This window comes from Limanda limanda, chromosome 17 (genome assembly GCF_963576545.1).
Source record: "Limanda limanda chromosome 17, fLimLim1.1, whole genome shotgun sequence".
Taxonomy (NCBI): domain Eukaryota; kingdom Metazoa; phylum Chordata; class Actinopteri; order Pleuronectiformes; family Pleuronectidae; genus Limanda; species Limanda limanda.
Genome location: NC_083652.1, coordinates 7,334,801 through 7,356,441, shown reverse-complemented (window position 1 = coordinate 7,356,441; position 21,641 = coordinate 7,334,801). Strand labels below are relative to the sequence as shown.

Here is a 21,641-nt window from a genome sequence, read left to right as displayed (position 1 = left end):
AGGAAATAATAATAATTCTATTTGTATAGCAGTTATCTAAAAACAGTTGAAAGTCCTTCACAAAAAAATAAATGGCATAAAAGGTATTCAATTCAGTTAAATTTTGAGGGCCAAATCATAACCTTCAAATGTACACAGAAATCCAAGAGTTCCCACAAATGTTGATGCCCTCACAAAAAATGTTTGGGTCGTTCTGGGGACAAATTTCAAAGCAAATGAAAGGAAAAGTAATTATTAATTTTACATCAAAAGTCCTTATGAATCATCCGCTGAGATCTTTACACATCTATGACAAATTGCATGGTAACTCAGCCAGCAATGGTGACGATATCATGCCCTCTCAACTGGCTGTCTAAATGGAAAACTTATTTAATCCCTGTTGGTGTTGATGGTCATGATGCATTCTGCCTAAAACCCAAGGTAAAGAATAACAGTAATGAAGAATCACTGCCACTGAATCAGCATAATCATCATTTGTTTTGCTAATTAAGTTCCCGAGATAAGTACTTGCTAACGTGCTCGCCTCCCAGTTAGATCCACAGACATCAAGATGGATCTGTCATAAGCTCCCTCTCAACCCTCAAGGCAACGCAGAGTTAATATTGAGTTTCGGTGCCCAGATGATTTATTCATAATGCATCAATTCCTGCCTGTTTATGTGTTTGTTTATGGATTTACAGTGTTTTACCATGCGTGAAATAGTTTGATAAAGAAAAAAAACATCAAATCAAATAAAATTTATTGAGTTATGGAACACTTGTTCTTTTACCTTCCTCGTCTCATTTTCCAGTCAGTCCCCTTCATTTTCAAAGACGTAAACACGGGTATCAGGGAGACAAACAGACTTATGCACAGACATGGACAGACATGGACAGAAGCATTGTCTCATCAAACTCCCCACACACACATCCTCATATGCTTTCACTTGCTGAAGCTGGAAAAGGAAATCTAACTCTTTTCTTTTTATTTAGATAATTTCCTCCTTGCTCTCCTCTTTGCTATTGACCTTAACTAGATGGCAATCAGTGTGAGTTCATATCTCTACTGCGACATAAAGCTGTCAAGATTTGTTGATGGCTCTACACTCACATTTGTGTCACACAGTCGTGTTGACAGTCGTGAAATTTATACTAGCTTGTGAGACAAGCTATTATTGAGCAATTTGCAACAATTCTGCAACAAACAACCAAATGCTTCCTGTTCACACTGGCAAGATTCAAGATTCAAGATTTTTATTGTCAAATGCACAGAGATAACATGAAGCAGTCGCTGGCATTGAAATACTTGGGTCACAGGCTCTCTTTAAGCAATGCTCAGTAGTTGCAACCAAAAAAAATATATAAATAGAAATAGTATAAAATAGAATAAAATAGAATATCAATAAAATAGAATAAAATAGCATATCAAAAATTTAAAATAGAAAATTAAATATATATATATCTAAATATATATCTTTACAGATGAGGGGGAAATAAAACAACAGTTCAATTTGTGCAGTAGTGCAAATATTCAAATATGCTTATTACGGTGCTGGTGCAAATATGCAGATATGCCAGGGTGCTGGTTTGGTGGAGTTATTGCAGTTCAGAGGAGTTTAAAAGTCTTATGGCCTGGGGGATGAAACTGTCTCTGAGCCTGGTCGTGCGGGCCCCAGAAGCAGGCAAAAATGTTTATTGCTGGGGTGAAGGGGGTCTTTAATAATCCGGTTGCTCTTCCTCCTGCACCGCTGGGTGAAGAGGTCCTACATGGATGGTAGCGCCGTCCTGGTGATAGTTTGGGCAGACTTCACCACCCTCTGTAAAGCCTTACGGTTGAGGGCGGTGCAGCTGCCATACCAGGCGGTGATGCAGCCAGTCAGGATGCTCTCTATGGTGCACCTGTAGGAGTTGCACAGGATCCTGGAGTCCATGTGAAGCTTCCGCAGCCTGCGGGGGAAGAACAGCCGCTGCCTGGCTGATGGAATCTGTGTGATGGTTCCAGGTCAGGTCATCACTGATGTGGACCCCGTGGAACTTGAAGGTGCTGACTCGCTCCACCGTGGTCCCGTTGATGGAGAGGGGGGCGTGTTCACCTCCCTGTCTCTTCCTGTAGTCCACAATCAGCTCCTAAGTTTTGCTGACGTTGAGAAGGAGGTTGTTGTCCTGGCACCAAGATGTCAGGGCTCTGACCTCCTCTCTGTAGGCCTTTTTCATCGTCGCCGGTGATCAGGCCTATGACAGTGGTGTCATCAGCAAACTTAATGATGGTGTTGGAGCTGTGGGTGGCCACGCAGTCATGTGTGAACAGGGAGTACTGGAGAGGACTGAGCACGCAGCCCTGGGGGGCACCGGTGTTGAGAGTCAGGATGGAGGATGTGGAGCTGCCGATCCGCACCGCCTGTGGCCTGCCCGTCAGAAAGTTCAGTATCCACTCACAGAGGGCGATGTTGAGCCCAAGGTCTCTGAGCTTGGTGACGAGCTTCAGGGGCACAATGGTGTTGAATGCTGAACTGTAGTCGACGAACAGCATTCTCACATATGTGTCCCTTTGGTCCAGGTGGGAGAGGGCAGTGTGGAGGGTGAGGGAGATGGCATCTGCAGTCGACCTATTTGGCCTGTAGGCAAACTACAGAGGGTCCAGAGTGTCAGGGAGGGAGGAGGTGATGAAGGGTTGGACCAGCTGCTCAAAGCACTTCATTATAATGGAAGTAAGTGCTACTGGGCGGTAGTCATTCAGGCAGAGGGTTTTAGTTTTCTTGGGAACAGGGACAATGATGGTCTTCTTGAAACATGCGGGGACTACAGACTGGAGCAGAGACATGTTGAAGATGTCTGTGAACACATCTGCCAGCTGATCTGCACACACCTTGAGAGCTCGACCAGGGATGCCATCAGGTCCAGGTGCCTTGCGTGTGTTGATCCGGTTGAGAGATCTCCACACGTCTGCCCTGGATATGACGGGGGGGCAGCGGTCCTCCTGGGCCTCTTCGATCTCCACAGCCAAGGGCTGCTCTCAAAGCGGGCGTAAAAAGTGATCAGCTCCTCTGGGAGAGATGCAGACACTACATCAGCACTGCTGGTCTTAGCTTTGTAGTCTGTGATGGTTCTCAGTCCGGCCCACATGTTTCTTGTGTTGGAGCCCTTGTAGTGGGACTCCACTTTCTCCCTGTAGAGTCTCTCAGCACTGCTAAGAGCGCGTACCTGGACTTCCTGTTTTCCTCCAGATCCCCTGAGGTGCAGGCAACGGTCCTTGCTTTTAGTTTAGCATGGACGTCACAATTAATCCAGGGCTTCTGGTTTGGAAATGTTCGTACAGAAATCCTGGGTACGACATCATCGATGCATTTGCTGATGTAGCAGATGACCGCGTCCGTGTACGTGTTGATGTCATCATCCTGGAACACGCACCACTCCGTCGTGCTGAAGCAGTCCTGAAGAGACGAGTCTGATTGGTCGGTCCACCGCTGAATGGTCCGAGTCACCGGTCTGTCACGCTTGAGTTTCTGCCTATAGGAAGGCACCAGCAGAACTGAAATGTGATCCGATTTGCCGAATGGGGGGCGGGGGAGGGCCTTATACGCACCCCGGAAGGGAGTGTAAACATGGTCCAGCGTGTTTGCGCCGCGTCGGACAGCTGATGTGCTGGTAGTATCTCGGCAGGAATTTCCACATCTTGGCGTTGTTAAAATCCCCGACCACAATAAACGCAGCCTCGGGCCGTGATGTCTCTGTCCTGTCGATAACCGCATGCAGCTCGTCCAGCGCCAGGTTGGTGGAATGTACACAGCTGTTATGATGACCGATGTAAACTCCCGCGGGATGTAATAAGGCCGGCATCTGATCATGAGGTGCTCCAGGTCCGGAGAACAGCCCCAAGAAATAATCTCCACATGCGAGCACCACAGATTGTTCACCATGAAGCAGACACCTCCTCCCTTGCTGTTCCCCGAGTTAGTTGTCCGGTCCTGGCGGTGAATGGAGACCCCCTCGGGAACAATGGCGGAGTCCGGGATCGATGAGTCAAGCCAAGTCTCTTCGTGAAAACCAACACCAAAACTTGATGTCCCGTTGAAAAGCCATCCTGCTACGAAGTTCATCCAGCTTGTTATCCAGGGACTGAACATTAGCCAGAAGAATGCTTGGTAGAGGAGGCCGGTTCTCACGTTTCCTCAGCCTGACCAGGACGCCTGCTCGGGACCCTCGTTTCCTTCGTCGCCTCAGAGTTTCAAGTATCGCAGGCGAATGCCCAATGTACGTGAGGGGTCATGTGTGCGTTTTCAGATGTGTTTGTAAGGAAGAGGATTTAAACTAATAGATGAAACGCTTGTGTGGACAGAGATTGCTTTAGTTTGAAAACACCATTTTCAAATGAAAACGTAATTGTTTGATGTAGCTTCAGAAGTGGCCACGAGGTTGCTTTTCTCTTTAGAGCTCCATCTCTCTTACACACAGAAAAACAAGCAAACACACCATTGTGTCGAGCCCTATTATTTTTTCCGAGGTATATAAATAACAGCGATAGATTGTTCGCTTAACACATTTCAGCTGTGTGTCTACAACACAAAGTCAATTAAAGAAGCTGAGGAAAGGTTGACAACGACAACAAAACACAACCCAAAGCAAGTCCAGTATAGCTTACACTTACCTGCTCTGGTGAAATTACGAACAATCTCTCAATTCAAAATTAAATTTTGGCTGTCACAGTAGCAGGTCAACTGTCATATGACCTTGGCTAAAACTAATTAAATATGTGTTACCTAAAACCTCCAAGTAGAGGTATATTTGAAGTTTTTTTTAGGCTGTTCACAGAGGTTCCTGTATGTTTGAAATACGAACAGGCAGGGCATTCTACAGTGTTGGCGTATACATAATAAAAGCAGCTTCCCTGTTTTTTTGTGGAGTGCTTTGGTCCCGATCAAAATACCAGCTTTGGAACATCTCATGGCTTTTCTGGATATTAAAAGGTCAGAGATGTATGAGGGTACTGTGCCATTAAGAGCTTTGTCTATAATGAAAAGGGCCTTAAAATCAATTCAAAAAGAAACAGGGCACTTCAGCTAAGACAGGAGGTATGTGCTCTCTCTTCTTGGTCTTGGATAAAAGTCGAGCTGCAGAGTCGTCATAAACTACTTTTTTGCAGGAGCAGTAAAAAGGACATTGCATTATAATTCAATCTACAAATAGGCATGAATTTGTCATTATTCCGTTGTGTTGAAAATGGCTGCACAGGGCAGTGTTTCTCAGGTGAAAGGAGGTGGGTTCCACTTTGTTGTTGACACTATGTTCTTTTACTCCTTTACTCTAAGTTTAACATCAGACAGATCACTGCAACAGCATCGCTCTCATTTGCCTGGCCTGGATCGTAAGTTCACAATGTAATTACCCAGATTAAAAAAAATTGTGCACCAGAAACAATTTGTGATGTTGTAAAATCCAATATAGTTATATAAAATTATTATTATCAGCCCTATGCAGAGTTATTGTTTTTTATGATGTTAGGATTGATTTCTCTTTCTAAGTCTTACATGAGTTGTGTGCAAGTCATAGATTATGGAGTCTGTTGTTCTCATATACAGTAGGTCTAGTTTATAATTAATGTATTTCTATTCTTTTTACCTGTATATATTCTGTACCTAGATTGCAGTAATAGGCGTATTTCCCCCATGTGGATCAATGAAGGATTATCTTGTCTTTTAGAGAGCAACACATTCCACTGAATTGGTACAAATTAAATGTTTGATGACTCTTCAGGTTTTCAAGTGAGATGGACTATTAGTAAAGAAAAATGCAATTTGTAAAACATGCCATGCTGCTGTAAAAGCACCACAGCACAATGCTCTATGCTTCATTGTTAATACCGAGCATTTTTAATTGTTTAACAGTTATATGTGTGAGGTTATAAGAGTGTAACTGGAAACAGAGATGAAGAAACACATGGACTGGTTTAAGATAAAGTCCAGGCCTGGTTTTATTTCATCATTGGTGAGAGACTATTTTCCTGTTTGCACAACAAAGGACTTGTGAAGAGGCCTGTTTGAAAGTGTCTTTCAGAGGTCAAAGAGAAACAGCATAAAGGAGATGTTTACTGAGTCGCAGGACTACATCAGAAACAAATACTTGAAGTAAACACTTCTCCCCTTCCTTATTCGTTGCTCATGAAAAATCGAGAAAACGTTCAGAGCTATTACAGAATATTTTAGTTAGGAGAAGTTCTGATACATGCATCGGAGTGAGCAGCCCTCCGGCAGCTACAACAGGTCACTGAACCGGCTAAAACTGAGAATAATAACAGAAACTGATATAGTCCTGACATCGTTAAACGAACACAGACCCCATATCCGAAAGCTGTTAAAGTCAATAAATAAATAATTTCATTCACAAGAAGATGAGAGTAAAAAACCTTTTTTCATTACAGACTATTCTTTTAAATGAATAATTATTGTTATTCAACCTTCTCATTCAACCTTTAAAGAGAATATTAGAAGCTCTTATTTTTGCTGTCTTCGGTCTTTTCTTTGGTGCTCAAAAGATAATTGGTTTTGTATTTCTGGTTTGTTTAGAGAAAAAAGGAAAAATATTAGCACTAACCTTTTGGGTCGTTAGTCTGAGCAGCTGTAGACACTAGCAGGCAAAGAACAGCGCGTCACTTAACAGCCCACAACAAATCAAATACGATAAACTGCAAAGTGATCACCACAACAAAAGACAAAACTACAAAGGCACTTGGTAAATGCAAAATCTCCACCAAGGCCAAACGAGTGTGTTGTTGTCAGGACTGTATATAAAGCATCTCAATTTCCTCTGCACTGTTGTGCTCAGATACGATCATCTTGCACCTTTGACATTATTTTGGAGCCAGACTTTGCTCAACCAATCATGGGTCACTCTCAGCTGTCAATCACTATGTTTCATACCATATTCATTAAATCAAGAAAATAGTAAAAAACAGGAAAGAAACTAGAGTGCATACCACCGCAAAAGCAGAGGTGAAAATGTTGGAAATACCGTATATTTCAATGTTAAAGAAAGTAAAAAAGGGGAGTGGTCTGATAACCTAAATGATTTATTTGTTGTATCATAACATGTCCTTGATGGACTTCTTGACTTAACCTGTCATATCAAACCACACTTGCTGTCACCATCAAAGACCAACGGTGACACTAAATCAACCGGCACTAAAGTCTTAAAGGTTATAACTTCAAACAACTTGATGAGACTCGATACTTTTTGCTGAGAGCTGGAAACTTTAAGAAGGCAGCCACTGTTCTTTATTCAAATTGAATCTTCCTTCACATAATCACCACACTGTATGTGCCTGTTCATGTGTTACAGTGGTCATTTCATCTGCTGTGTGGAAGGACCTGAAGGTTTAAATCTCATTGGCTCAGCCCATGGAAAGGCAAATGGGCTTACTATTGCCACAGAGGAACCTGGGTGAATCAGTACAGACAGAGGCATATTTCATGCATGATTTGAAGTCAAGCTACTGAACAAGCGATGTGGCCGGTGCCCCAACTCACAGCCAAGTGTTCTGTGTTTGGCCAACCCTGTTCTGTGCACATTGCAGGGCACAGGCTTTTTAACGTAGGCTTTACACACACACACACACACACACACACACACACACACACACACACACACACACACACACACACACACACACACACACACACACACACACACACACACACACACACACACACACACACACACACACACACACACACACACACACACACACACACACACACATTCAGTATTACCCCTGGCAGTGCATGAGCATCAGTGCAAAGGGACCCAACCATTTGGGTCTCTTTCTAAGTAGTTTGTTTTCTCTGCTGGAGGAATCACAGACTCTGAGGTCTGAACTACAGTGCTTGAGGGAAACGTCTGGACAAACAAAATAAATAAATAAATGAATGAACAAGCAGGAAAAGTTGCCCGTTTTCTTTCATTCCTATGGTCTTACTCTGGGAGTAGGAAAGCGCTTTTGATGGGATATAAAAGACCTGTGGATGTGGTGTTTGGTGCAGAAGTGTTGTGAAGACACGGCAAATTAAAGGATCCGTTATGCCTCAAAAAACAGGTGCCAAAAAGCGATCATATTGAAAATCCCCCTGCAAGAGGAGGATGAAGCTTTCACTCTCTTTGCGCATTCTATTCCTGTATCTCGAACTCAATCAGGGTTTTTATTTCCATCCCCTTGACTTAGATCAACACTTCCCTTTTAGAGGATCTGCCAGATTTTTCCTCTTTCACTTTTGCTCCATTTTCTGTTGTGGACTATCAGAATTATATAAATATATTTTACCTCATTTCCCACAAATGAGGGATTGTCTCTGCCTTCCTCCGAAAAATCCAAACCTCTATGTGCATCCTTTCTCCCTCAATCAATCCTTTTTCTCGGCGCGTGTGTGAGTGTGTGTGTGTGTGTGTGTGTGTGTGTGTGTGTGTGTGTGTGTGTGTGTGTGTGTGTGTGTGTGTGTGTGTGTGTGTGTGTGTGTGTGTCTGTGCAGGGAGGGAGCAGCTGGAGCATCTGCAGTCGTCTCCTCTGACAGCAGCACAGCATATGGCAGGGCCCTGTGAAGGATGGGTGCTGTCACCCAGCAAAGTGCTTACCCACCGACAGGAGAGGCAAGCCGCACTAACACTATGAGGAAGAGGAGGAAACAGCTGAACATCAGCACCCCACTCATTTATTCTCCTGCCGCCACCACTCCCCAGGAGGGACACGGTGGAGGAGCCTTTAAGAAAAGACCTCCGACCGGCGAGCAGTGGCCAAGACATGAGTCGCAATGCATTACAGTGAATTGCATCAAAGATAGAGTATGTGCAGAAGATAAATCAATCAGGAGAAAAACACTGGCTCATCTTCCAGCCTCCACATGCAGGGACTGATCCTTCATGCACTCGTCACCCTTTTGTGTTTCACACTGGTGCATAAACCTGCATGACTGCTAATAACCCTACACATGAATACTAGCGAAACATGCAGCTGAACCATGCTTTTAGCCTCTTTTTCTACCTCACACCGACAGTTACTATAGTCTAATTATCCCTGTAGTTGAACAATATTTCCATTTAAGGCACACAGTTATGAAGGTTATGATTGTGTCCTTGTGTCCTCTGTTAAGCTAACATATGTCATACGCCAAGCATGCCATGTGCTGTATTTTACAATTTTATATCATTATTCCTCCCTCTTCCTGTAATAAGTAGTTGTGATGAATTATTTGGAACTCGGGGTTTATAAATAAATTCTGCTTTCAAATTATATATTGCATGACAATCTAGCCATGTTCATCACATAAAACCACACATGACTAAATATTGTGAGTCACAGTAACGAGAAGAATAGAAGGAGGTTTGTGTCACTGGATTTGAATTGGCACAAAAAGAAGGGAGTTGTAGGTTATGGCCACCAGGAGACACATTATGTTCATATTCAGGTTGATGATTTTAATCTGGTTTATTACTTGAAGAGGTTCACGTGCTCCAATGTTCAGAAAGCACATCAGGTTCCTCACACTTTCTATTGCTGCAGCTACTCTTCTCAGCCTCTGCCTGAAACACTTGTTTTTAGCTCCTGTCTCTGGCCTCCCTCCGGATGAAACCCAGTCTGTTCTGATTGGCCAGCTGGCCCACTCTGTTTTGATTGGTCAACTGCTTTCACCCAGTGTAAATGTTGGCTTCTGCTTTCTCTCCACATGGCTTTGTTAGGGGGCGTGCTAGACTAGCTGCCAGGCGTGCATTATACAAATTTGAGGCATCGCAATATCACAGGTCATCTCAATGATGCTGAATATTGGCCGGACAACTAATGAGGTTTTTCAAAAGCTTCATGAGGTGTTTTCCATGGGGGATAGGAGCTCCCCTTACCACACACTAAAAGTGATTTAACTTTGCAGAACTTGAATTAACTTGAATCTGACCTTTCATGTTCAGAGTCATGTTCAGGGCGCTCTAGTCTAGTCTAGTCTGGAGCCTACGTTGCTGGCTCAAAAACCAGCACATTTTGAACATCAACTTCAGGCTGAATTTCTGTCACACTTTCTGGAATTTGTTTTCGGACATTTTTGATGGTATCCTCAGCTGACATAAAGACAGATAAGGTGAGACTTAAGATGGCTAAGTAGAGTAATAACCCTGTGTTGTGTCAGCAGGATGGATACAGGGAGGATCAGTGCTCATCCTACATGTGGCTCCTGAAGCCACAGCAGAATGGAGGGGAGGAGAGGTTCTCCTCTGTAAAACAAACTAGTTGTGTCCAGCAGCTGTAACTCTCTGACTCGACTTCTGCGGGACTAAAGGTGGACCACTGTGTTCCTCTGCTTCTCACCAGCCAATTTAACATGACTGACACACAAGTTTCACCATAAACTTCTTCCTTCCAAAACAACCCCTTCTTTTCCCTCTATTCAATCAAACCAGGCTTCCAGAGAGCTAACCTTCACAGTGTCAGTCAACACGGCTGTCTGCAGGTTGGCGAATCATGACAGCAAAAAAGTTGGTGAGATTTTCCAGGAGCCATATGGGTCTCGATGTGTGGGGCTGGTATGGAAAACTTCCACAGCCCCTGCATTACCTCGAGCAGGAAACCGCTAGAAAGCAAACGGTTACCTGCGGCGCTGACAGGGAACGAGAGGTGTGAGGTGAAGAGAGAGAGAGAGAGAGAGAGAGAGAGAGAGAGGAGTGTCTCATTAGAGGAGGAATGAGAAAAAAGGGTAAAAACGTCCACATCCACATGAATACATCCACTGACAGAATCAAATCCAAACCATCTTGCCCTTTTGTTTTTCATCCTGTATAATCTTTACTATATCTTCTTTGTCTGTTCTTCACCCCCTCTGCTCTATGCCACCCAGCGTGCACACTTTTGCGGGAAAGGGCCTTTGCTTCGAACTCCTCCTACTGCGTTTCCTTCCCCTTCTTCTTTATCTTTCGCCGTCCCTCATGCCCTCTTTTGACAGCAAGCGCAGTACCTTTAATGTTAGCTATCGCCTCATTAAATACCTGCAGGTGTCTACAGCGCTTTGGCAGCGACAGAGAGAGAAAGAGAAATGGAGACAAAGAGAGATACAAAGAGAGAGACGGAGTGGCAGCTGGTGTTGTTCAGGCCCTCTCTGACATGACATATAGCCAGATTCCCTGCGCTAAATTTGAATTAGTAATGTCTCCAGAGGTAACTGAACAGAGTACCGGGACCAAGGGTCAGGAGGAGAGGTTGCGCTGGTATTCCCCCTCTCACAGTGATCTGGCCTCTCCTCACAGCCTTTTCGCCTCTTTGACACTCTCGGAATAAAGACGGGTGACGAAAGAGGGCAAAGAGGTACGAGGAAAACGAAGAGAGGCCGAGCAGAAGGGGGAGATAAGGGACATGAGAGAGAGGTGAAGGGAGGGGGGAAAAAAGTAGGAAACTGGGATGCTCAAAGTTGGAGGTAGCGAGAGATAAAAGGAAAAGGGAAAAGAGGAGGAGGAGGAGGAGACTGGGTTTGAATGAGAGATAAGATGGAGAGGAAAAAGGGAAAGTGGAGGAAGTAAGAGAGGGAAGAAGAGAGAGAGCTGGGCTCTGGGGCAACGGGGTTCTCTCAGATGCAGGACAGGACCATCTGGACGAGAGCAGAGCCAGGTCCTTGACGGTAAACACCGGGCTTCACTTTTACATGGAAAAAGACCAAGAGAAGAGATTCAAACACCCAGTCCACACTTTCTTACCGGCATCCGCCTGCCGCACCCCTTCCAATTCGCAAACTTTGCCAACCGTCCTGCCCACGTGTTCGTGGAAAACGCAACAAGACCTCACTATTGGCAATCTCATCATTTTTTGCACATAGCATTTTCTATAACACCTTGCCTGCCAGTATGTTTTTTAAATTGATTTCAAGCAGTGTGTTTATTTTTCACATCTCTGACTCGTTTTAACAATATGACCTTGCAGGTCATTTGGTGCCGTTCGGTTTCCTGAATTAAAAAAAATACATTACTCCATATGCACTGTTTAGTAAACTTTGACCACAGCACCTAACTACTTTCAAACACAGAAAATATTCTCAATCTTTTAATTATCTAATTTCGTTTTTGTCTGTTGTGATTTTTATATTAACCACATTGATTATGTTTTTGCTTGTGTATAGAACGTGCTATATGAATCAGGTTTGCTTTGCCTTGTTCATCAGCAGGGCTGGCTAATGACAGTGCAGCTGATATTATATACGGGGGGGAGGAAGTAGCCACTAAGGAGTTGAACCAGCAACCCCACCCCCTTCAGGAGAGTGGATGAGAGACTCGGCAAGGAAACTAATTTCTCTCTCTTCCAGCTCATTCTCTCCAGCAGACAACCTCATCCTCAAAATTACGTCCCAAAGAGACACGCCTGCAGAAACACACACTATGCATGCATAAGATACACACACACACACACACACACACTCACACGTACACACACACACGTACACACACACGCCTCTACTCCGCCATCCCACACGACTCTGGAGAAGCAGTGCTACCCCTCCTACCCCTCTGTCAATAAGCCCAGTTTGGAAACACTTTAAACAGACTTGCACATTGCTCCACTACAAAAAGGAAAAACTTCAAGACATGCTCTCCTCCATACCCGCAGGGTTAATTAGAATTGTTTTAAACAGCCACTGCCATGCTTTTTAAACATTTATGGGTGCATGCATTACAACTAAGGCATTAACATATCCAGAAAGTTTAACCTCTTCTCTGCTCCCTGACTCGCTTTGAGGGGCAGAGGGGAGCCAGAGAGAGACAGAGAGAGAGAGGACAGTTGACCTCTGCTGCCCCCTGTGTTACAGCTGAAAAACAACAAGGGAATTTTCGATGAGGAGCAGCAGCCAGCTTTGGATCAGAGGAATCGGAGCCAAGCCACCATGCAGGCTGCATGACAATCAGCTTGTATGTTAGCAATGAGAGAGGGAGAGAGAGAGATCTAAACCCAGAGGCTATGTAGTACCAATAAAAACATACATTATTCACTAACCGGGACATACTGTGAGCGGGAGTGTTGAATAAAAGGATGAGTGAAACAGGAATTACAGTTGTGATCACTTCAAGGCAAAAGCACAACTACAAACAAGAAATTTAGATATTTCAACAGCATTCATTATTATTAAAATTATGTATTCTGGGGTAATCTAAACAGTTCTCAAAATGTAAACACGATCCGCCATCAGAGTGATCCGACTTCAATTTTCATTTGAACGGTTATTCATAGATGTCTGTATTTGTCTGCAATGTCGAGGCACCTCACCTTATGAATAATAATTTTGATCCAGCAATATAATCAGGATTATCACTTTTGACTGTGCAGCCTGTTCTCTGAATTTCTCCGGGGAAAAGATTTAAGGCTTATAAACGCAGACAGGGGGCGATATACGTTTCAGGTGAACAGTCTCGACGCTTACCTCACAGAACAGAGTCAGTTTGTCATCGGGCAGCAGACCGTTGGCCTCGTCCAGCAGGAAGTCCCTCCTGATGAACTTCTTGAAACCCCAGTCCTTCCCCTGGACAAAACGGTAGGCCCGCTGGCTCTCTGCGAAAGAAGACACACAAAAAAAGGTGAAACAAGATTATTTGGGGACTTTCACAGTGTCATTAAACTCTGCACGTGGTAATGAATGCGTCCGCGAAAAAAGGGAAAGTTTGTTTTGAGTCATGGCCATAAGCAGCGGAGGAACAATGGCGAAAGAGGCTGGGTGCAGGAAGTATTGCCTGCAGGGAGCTTTTAACACTTCAGAAGAAAACAGAATCTCTCTCTCCCTCTTTCACTCTCTCCATCCTCTCGCTGCCACATAAAGACTCGTGGTAAACATGAGACAGAACCGCTGTGCCTCTTTGGCCAAGAAGTGAGAAATTGCAGGGATCAAAGCAGTCCAATTATCATGTGTTTATGGAGTGCCAATTATCTCTGACAGTGGCAGGAAGGATTCTGTAACACTCAGTTGCACTACAAAGACACAGGAAAGGTGCCGGAGTTCTTGTGTGTACAATAGTCACAGTGTGGGGGCGGTCACAGCTATCTCCAGTCACCTAACAGTCACAAATGCTCGCGATGCAAGGTCCAAAGACAACGGCTACGGGCTATGACTGCCACAGAGATCACAGCAAATTAAAGCTAATTGCCAATAGAGGGGAAACACAGCACTGACACATAATTCCAGCAAGTAACTGGAGCTCTGTTGGAGGGATGTAACACCATTCTTTAGAGAAATTACATCATTTGCTATTTCGTTAATGAGAAGATAATGCTTCCATGGACACTGCTCTGGGATTTCTGAATGTGCTCAGTTGAGCCGAGCTCCGGTGACACAGACGCTTTCTGTGTCTGGAGACATCATCCATTTCTATCAGGGTAGACATGTCTCGCCACCAGACGACAGTAATAATGAAACCTGCACAACAGAACAAGCAGAAACATTTTCCTTTCTTCAATTATTTTCCTTTCTTTAGCAGCATCGTAATCTTTCCAAGAACGTGGTATTCACAGAACATTAATATGCACTCGATGGTGTTGACACTGAGCTGAATCACAATCTGGGAGCAATTTCACTGAAGATCCCGACGCAAAAATAGCTTCATTGATTCTCATCGGACTATTCTGACTGGGAGTAAAAGCAACGTGTGGCCAGTCTACATCCAGTTTATCAACTCCGTATATGCAAATGAGAATTTGCACCTGTGTTCCACCAGAAAGCCAACAGGCAGCTTATTGAGAGGGATATGAGTATTAGGAGGGATAGTGGAGTGATGTATCTGGCAAGAGATCCAATTCAAACTGTACGTGAGGATTATTTTAATGCACATGTTATCATCTTCGTAGATACATGAAATATTATGAAGTGAAATATAAATTCTGAAACTGGAATATAGAATGGAATATAAGACCAACATGCTATGAGAAAAAACAAGAAATTTTGAGCAAATGTCTAGAGGTGGGGAGGTCTATTAAAATTCAGAGAAATCCAGATTGAGAAAATGTCCTGAAGAAAAGGTTGGGAAATATCATAATAAATAACTGACTGTTAACTCGTTTAAAGTAAAATAAAACGCTAGAAACGCTCTGTTCTCATGTCAAGTAAAAAAACTTAAAAACAGAACGCTTTTTTAAAAGTGAACATATTCTTACTAAAGAAAAACAAATTAAAAGTTTAAACTAAATCCCCCAGTTTCTTCCCCTTGTTAATTAATTTTCACTTCACAGTCTCAACCAAACTGTAAGAGTCTGTCCAGTCTTAAGTAAACACTCTTATTTTGCCGTCTACATTTCTCCATTCAAAGTTGACCATGTGGGGTAATTTTTCTTTCTTTAAGCTGGCTTACTTATCAATGTCTATTCTTCCTCCACTCATCTCACGCTGGCGTGTGTATCTCACTCTGAATCACTGCTCATTAGAATTCACGTTGTGAATCCTGTTTTGATTTGGCTGAGTGGCGTCACATCAGGATTCACAACGGACGCAATTGGTCTGTTTGAGATTTCTGGCCTGCTAAACCAGTGGCGTAAATAAACTGTGAAATACCAACGCTCTTTCAAAATTTTATAATTCACATTGATTGATCTGTTATAGATCTGTGTCAAGATGGGACCCGTCTGGGTCGGGAACCGGACTGCAGTCCGTCTATTAGTGAGCCCTGTTGTAGAACATGTTCCTGTATGTACATACTAAACAACCAAAACCCCCAATTTAACTAACTACACCCATCCCTTTTTAAAGCTTTTATCAGTTAGCTGATGAGCTTCAAGACTATTTTGTTGAACTTGCACATGACTTACAGAATATCCATCCACAACCTACATTCATTTCACGTGTTAATACTAGATGATGAAAAACGAGAGGCATGAGGCACAAAGTGGTAGGAGACTCCTGTTTAAAGTAGACAGAGCTGACGATAAGCTACACAGTCACCACATACCAAGAGGTCATCGACCCCACATCCACACATCTGCAGCGTGTGCACAGCATTGTGTGTTTAGGCCCAGCAGTTCAAACAGACTTCTCTTCAGGCTGCTCTTGCGTACAGATCCCAACAGGAGATCTGCTGACAGATCACAGTGGGAAGTACTAAGATGAAGTGTCAATGCTAAGATCCTGTGTCAAATCCTCTGCTTAGATCCGAGGGAGCAGGCAGCCAAAGAAGGGATTGGTGGAGGAGTACAGTGCATATGCAGTTATTCCCATGACTGCTCATGCAGGGGGTCCGTCGCTGTAATCCCCTGCCTCTACAGACTGTGTTCGCGAAGACGCTAAGAGGAATCACCACGCAAACACACACACGCACTCGCATAATCCTGCATTCAAGCAAAGTGCAGAAAAAAATTACAAATCCAAGCACTGTGATTTTAAAAGCTCCCTACTTAATTCATTGTTCTGCCTCTATGTGTGACAGAAAGGGAGTTTCACTGTTTCAGAAAAGACACTCCAAAGATTTCTCAATATATGGAGATAAACTCTAGTTTGAGGAGAGGTAAAGAAAGAGTAGATGGACGATGGAAAGAGAAAGAGAAGAGTGTACGCTGGAAGAATAACCCTGTAGACTCGGGGGGGGGGTGGGGAAGAGAGGTGCGACTTCTACAGCACATACTTTTGATTATGAAGTTTGTGTGTGTGTGTGCCCGTGTGTGTGTCCCCGTGTGTGTGCTGAGCTCAGCTAATGTCATGCTGCCATCTCCAGTGGGGCATCAGAAACTTGCACTGGCAGAGAATCAACTGCAGGTCAAATTGCTGGCGTCCACTCTTTCTGTGCACTCGCCAAGGTGGCGGCTGTGCAGCCACTCTGCCATAAAACAAAAAAGAGCTGGACAGTGATGGAGGAAATATCCAATGGGGAAAAAAGTGAGTGATGAAAAATACTGGTATTATAGAAAGATTATCCACCATAAATAGGAGACTGTGTTAAATTTAAGATGTGTTGAGATCATATAGATCTCATTAACATATGGGAAGACATTAAATATCCGTGTGAAAAATCACACTTATATTGAAGATATGTATAGACACTTTTAATTAAATGAGAGAGATGATTTACAAGTTTTTACCTCACTGCACTTACTAGTTTCCAAGCCGTGAGCAGCAAAGTTTCTCACCCTGCCAAAATAAGACTGAAGGTGATGAAGAAGGTGGGGAAGAAGATGAGCTTAAGACGTATAGAAGACGAAAAAGAAGGAGAGCAGAATCAATGCCAGGATGTTTAAGTGAGCAGGGCATCCATATTCAGATGGAGGGCTCGGGGGCACGGCTGGCACACAGAACGAGAAGGTCACCAGAAGAAGAGCTGGCGTGTGGGGAGCCGGCCGACACAGCGGCCAGAGTCAACATCTCTCTTCCTGTCTGTCACTCTTATGGCCTTATCTTTCACACGTTCAGGTTCAGCAAAGAACCCTGGACTCACCTCAGCTCACTACCACCGACCGACCGCCCTCACATCTATATCCCAGACTCTCAAACTATTGACCTGAAAGGGTAATTAGCGCAACCAGCAGCTGTTGACAACTCAGTCTATACAAGTGTATATTGATCTAACTTTAACCCTCTGAAAACAGAAATCATGCGGGAGGCCCCGGAGTGGTCATGTGAAATAGTGGTTTTCATGACTCGACTTGAATCGAACTAAAAAGATGTTCTTCTACCTCATCACGTTGTATGCTTGGGCTGACATCATAGCAATTGGTTACTTGTGGTGCAGTGGACCCAAAATTGCAGGAAGAAAACAAAAGGAGGACATCATAAAATGTAGATTTTTTTTTTTTCATGATTCTATATCCATAGGTTTATTTAGTAAAAATTATTTTTGTCTGATATTAATTCATATAAAAATGTCGACGTGCAATATGTGGAACAAGACCTGGGGAGCTGAGCTGAAGAAGCCTCTTGGATGAGCAATAAATCGTTTCACTTAACCACATGGTGTATCCTCTATAATGGCCTTGAGTGTGACACACTGTCTGCACTGACTCTGATTGAAGCCACAATTACTAGTCAATAAAAACATTGGGCCCTATTTGTGCAAAGTGCGGTTAAATGACCAGTGCGCAGAAAGAGTGACTGTGCGGATGTGGAAACAGGGAGTGATTGAGATATACTGGATGTGTTAGCGGCGGGTTTACCAGACATAGCTTTATACATTTATCGTTCCCTTTAAGGAGGCTCACCCTCAGAAATTGAATCTTTATTTGGAATGGGGATACCCAGTTTACAGATTTACCTTGTGACAGCACACCTCTAAACTGTTGCTACAACAAAGTTGTTACATATTACATCTTCGAGTGCCTTTATAATTTGTTATGGTTTATTGACCTACCGCAACTTTGAGAATAGGTTGTGCAGAGTTTCCAGATTAAAAGATACTCCAAGAACCATCCCATACATCACAGTGAACAAAAATACAGATGGCGGCATTGGTGGACCATTTCTATTGCAGCATTCAAAGGGTTAAAAAATTATTCCCATGTCAACGCTGTGATCACACTGTCTGGCATAAAGCAGGCGGATACACATATAAACATGACACACAGCCTCTCAGAGAAAATCTAATCCCTATTGAAGATTGAGCTCTATAAGCTAGTGTCAGCACAAACATGTCTATTGACTTTCTTTCTTCCAATGTCAATACCATCTGATTATGTAGAGACTGACCAATAGCTTCTACTCTATTAGCCATGCTCCACTTACCCACACAGAATGCCTGATCACCTCCATCAGTTACCGGGGCCAGCATACTCTGACAAGCTCACACCCTGAGCTTCAATTAACTGAAACCAAAAAAAAAAGAATCTCCAGCTACAAAATAGAGAGGCAGCCCGCACCAATACCTGCTGTAGATAGGCTCTCTGGCCAACTCACACACATAAGCTCACTTAGCCTTTGGCTAGAACACAGAAAAAAACATTGTCTGTAGGGGAGACTTAACAAGGAGACTATTTGAATACAAAACAGCTTGCGGCATAGGATGAGAACTTTCCATCTTTCCCCTCCAAGCTGACTGAACAGGAGTCTGCAGGGGGGCAGCTGTTTTATCTGGCAAAAGGACAAGGAAGGATGGGGTGTCAAGAGACAAGTTACAACCCACCCGACAGCCTCAGAGGAAAACCAGCACATTAAGCCAGGGAGAGAAATGATGTGGCCGAGCCGAGAGTACGGTAGTGCGGCGTCGTGAGGAGGGGGGCGGCGGGCTGCCAGTACTATTGCCGCCTGAATCTATCTCCATTAGCAAATACGGACCATCAGAGGATCCAGACACAATACGCACACACTCTCTAGTTGGGGCTTCGGGGCTGACTGATGCAGATGGGGTGTTTTATCAGGTATTGTCACCAGACCTGCCATCATAGCACAGCCTTCATATCTCTCACTGTATTTATGCCTCTTCTTTTGACTACTGCACAGAATCCTCAACAAAATCAAGATTTATACCTTCGTCAGAGTGGGTCAAGCGTAACAGTGCCTCTCCATTAGTGACAGAGACTGGTTTGTAAGTGAAAGTTTGCCTCATCCAAAAGCTTCAAGAGATTGAAATTCAAACAGACACCTCAAACACCAACTTCAGCCATTCAGAACTTCAGGTTATTACAGAGGATTTCCATCAGTTTGATTTTGACACGCACCTGTGAAGGCAATGTCGCTTTGCTATGTTTCAGTACATTGTGCTCACGGTTTCAAAATATTCCTTCTACACTGAATACTCACTCATTGTTCTAGCTTACTATTCTGGTTTAAATGACAAAAGAATTAATATGCATTGTATTAAAAACTGTCCCCAAAGGGACTTGCCACATAAACAGTCCACATCCTCCTAGCTTTCTTAATTAAGGCACTTTGTTTTTTATTTGGCCTTTTTTTCCTAGAGGCCTGGATTAAATTGGATTCTAAATGATCCAGAACCAATAGAGTGATCTTTACTGCCATATTCTTAGATGGAGTGCTCACTAAACTGTCACAAATATACTGGCAACTGGGTAATTTTCTCCTGTGACAGGGCCACCATAGTGGAGGGCCCAGGTCTCCCTAGGGGGATTGTGTGAAGATTGGAGGAGGGCATATGGCAAGAATGGGATGGGGTGTGCACCATAGAGCACACCATTTATCGGCAAAAGCCCCTTGGGACACAAAAAGAGAGGAGAAGCGGAAAATGAGAGCCTCTTCACTCAGTATTCCCCTTATTCTGGAATTTCTGCGGTCATTTAGGGAATCAGTTCCTCAAGAAATGGCCATGGAGTGAAGTCTGTTTATTGCTCATACCCCAGGAAAAGCCTCTCCACAATACCAAATAGCCACGAGCATAATGTCAGAAATGACAGATTTAACGACTTAAACTGCAGGGAGGTTCAGTTTTCTCAAGCTTGCTGCTGAGAATTAAGAGGTGGTGTTCCAATATTAGAAGACTGTAGACGAAAAAAAGGGTAATAAAAGAAAAAGACATTGTGGATGTGGCATGGAGGAGAGAGAGGTCTGAGTGAGCAAATGAGGGGTGGAAAACACACACAGGGGGATGGGGGTGTCAAGTTCACGTGGGGGAATGTTTCTTAGCAGGAAAAATGATTTCCCTTTCTACACAAGCTGCACCGCAGGGGGTTGTACACAGTTTCACCGCACATGCCTCCGATTCAAACACACTTCCTCCTCCCACCTCTCCTTTCCTCCCCTCTCCACACCTCCCACCTGCACCGTTTCCCCTCCTCCACGCTTCCTGTACAGTATGCTGCAGGGTACTGGGAGAGAGGAGGAAGCCAAAAAGCCTGATAACCAGGAAGCGGTCACATCTGGCCCTCACTAATTCAATTCCACACAAGTTTGCTTTTCCTCCCCATAACATAACCTAATTAAAAAAGCAGGAATTGGAGGCGCATTCATTTCCAATTCATCAATGAGGAGAGATGCAGAGGAAGACTTCTAAAAAGGTTGGGTCTTTTTTAATTAAAATCAAAATTGCCCCACGCTACTTTGAATTATATATTTACCAGAAATGAATCCAACCGGCAGTGATTACACAGGCCCATATGGCTATCAATACTTCACATTATTAGACACACTTGGCGTATTAGACACACTCCCCACCTCCTACATTAAAACATTTCACCGACCAAAAGACTCAGGTGTGACAAGAGTTTTAATTTTCAAACTTTCAAACTTTGATATGCTCAGCTTTCTGCTGAACGTAGACATGAACGTTGGCCTTTAAAGGTGGGGTAAGTGATTTTGATCCAATGCATTTTTTGTTTTCTGCTATTCTTTACTCACTCTCTGCTATAGCTGTATGTTCTGTGTTTGCGCTGGAAACAAATCCAGAGTAAACACAGATCCCTGGCTCTGTATTTCAGGACCAAAGAATGCTGGACTATACCCAAATAGCACAATGCTAATTTAGCAAATCAGCAACTAGGGTATTCGGGCACATGCACAGGAAAGGGAAAGGTGAAGGGGCAGTAGGAATGGAACAGAAGAAAGCAATTTCCATGGGAACGGTCATTAACAGTGTATTCTAAGGATCCACTAAACCCCTTTGGCGCAATGTATAAAATATGTGGAAATACGAGTTACATCTTAAACAAGATAATGTTATCATTCATCTGCCTTCTATTATTGCAGGATTGGAGGACAACCTGAAATAGAGGATAAAGTACACTGCTATTACTGTTTCATAATG

The 21,641-nt window shown here is 43.6% G+C and overlaps 1 protein-coding gene across 1 annotated transcript in view; it reads right to left on the bottom strand.

Moving 5' to 3' along the window:
- spop (speckle type BTB/POZ protein) overlaps window positions 1-21,641 on the bottom strand; it is a 93,041-nt gene that overhangs the window by 23,376 nt on the left and 48,024 nt on the right. The window contains exon 5 of the mRNA XM_061090091.1: window positions 13,406-13,533. Within this exon, the coding sequence (XP_060946074.1) occupies window positions 13,406-13,533 (128 nt within the window). The remainder of the gene's footprint in view (window positions 1-13,405; window positions 13,534-21,641) is intronic.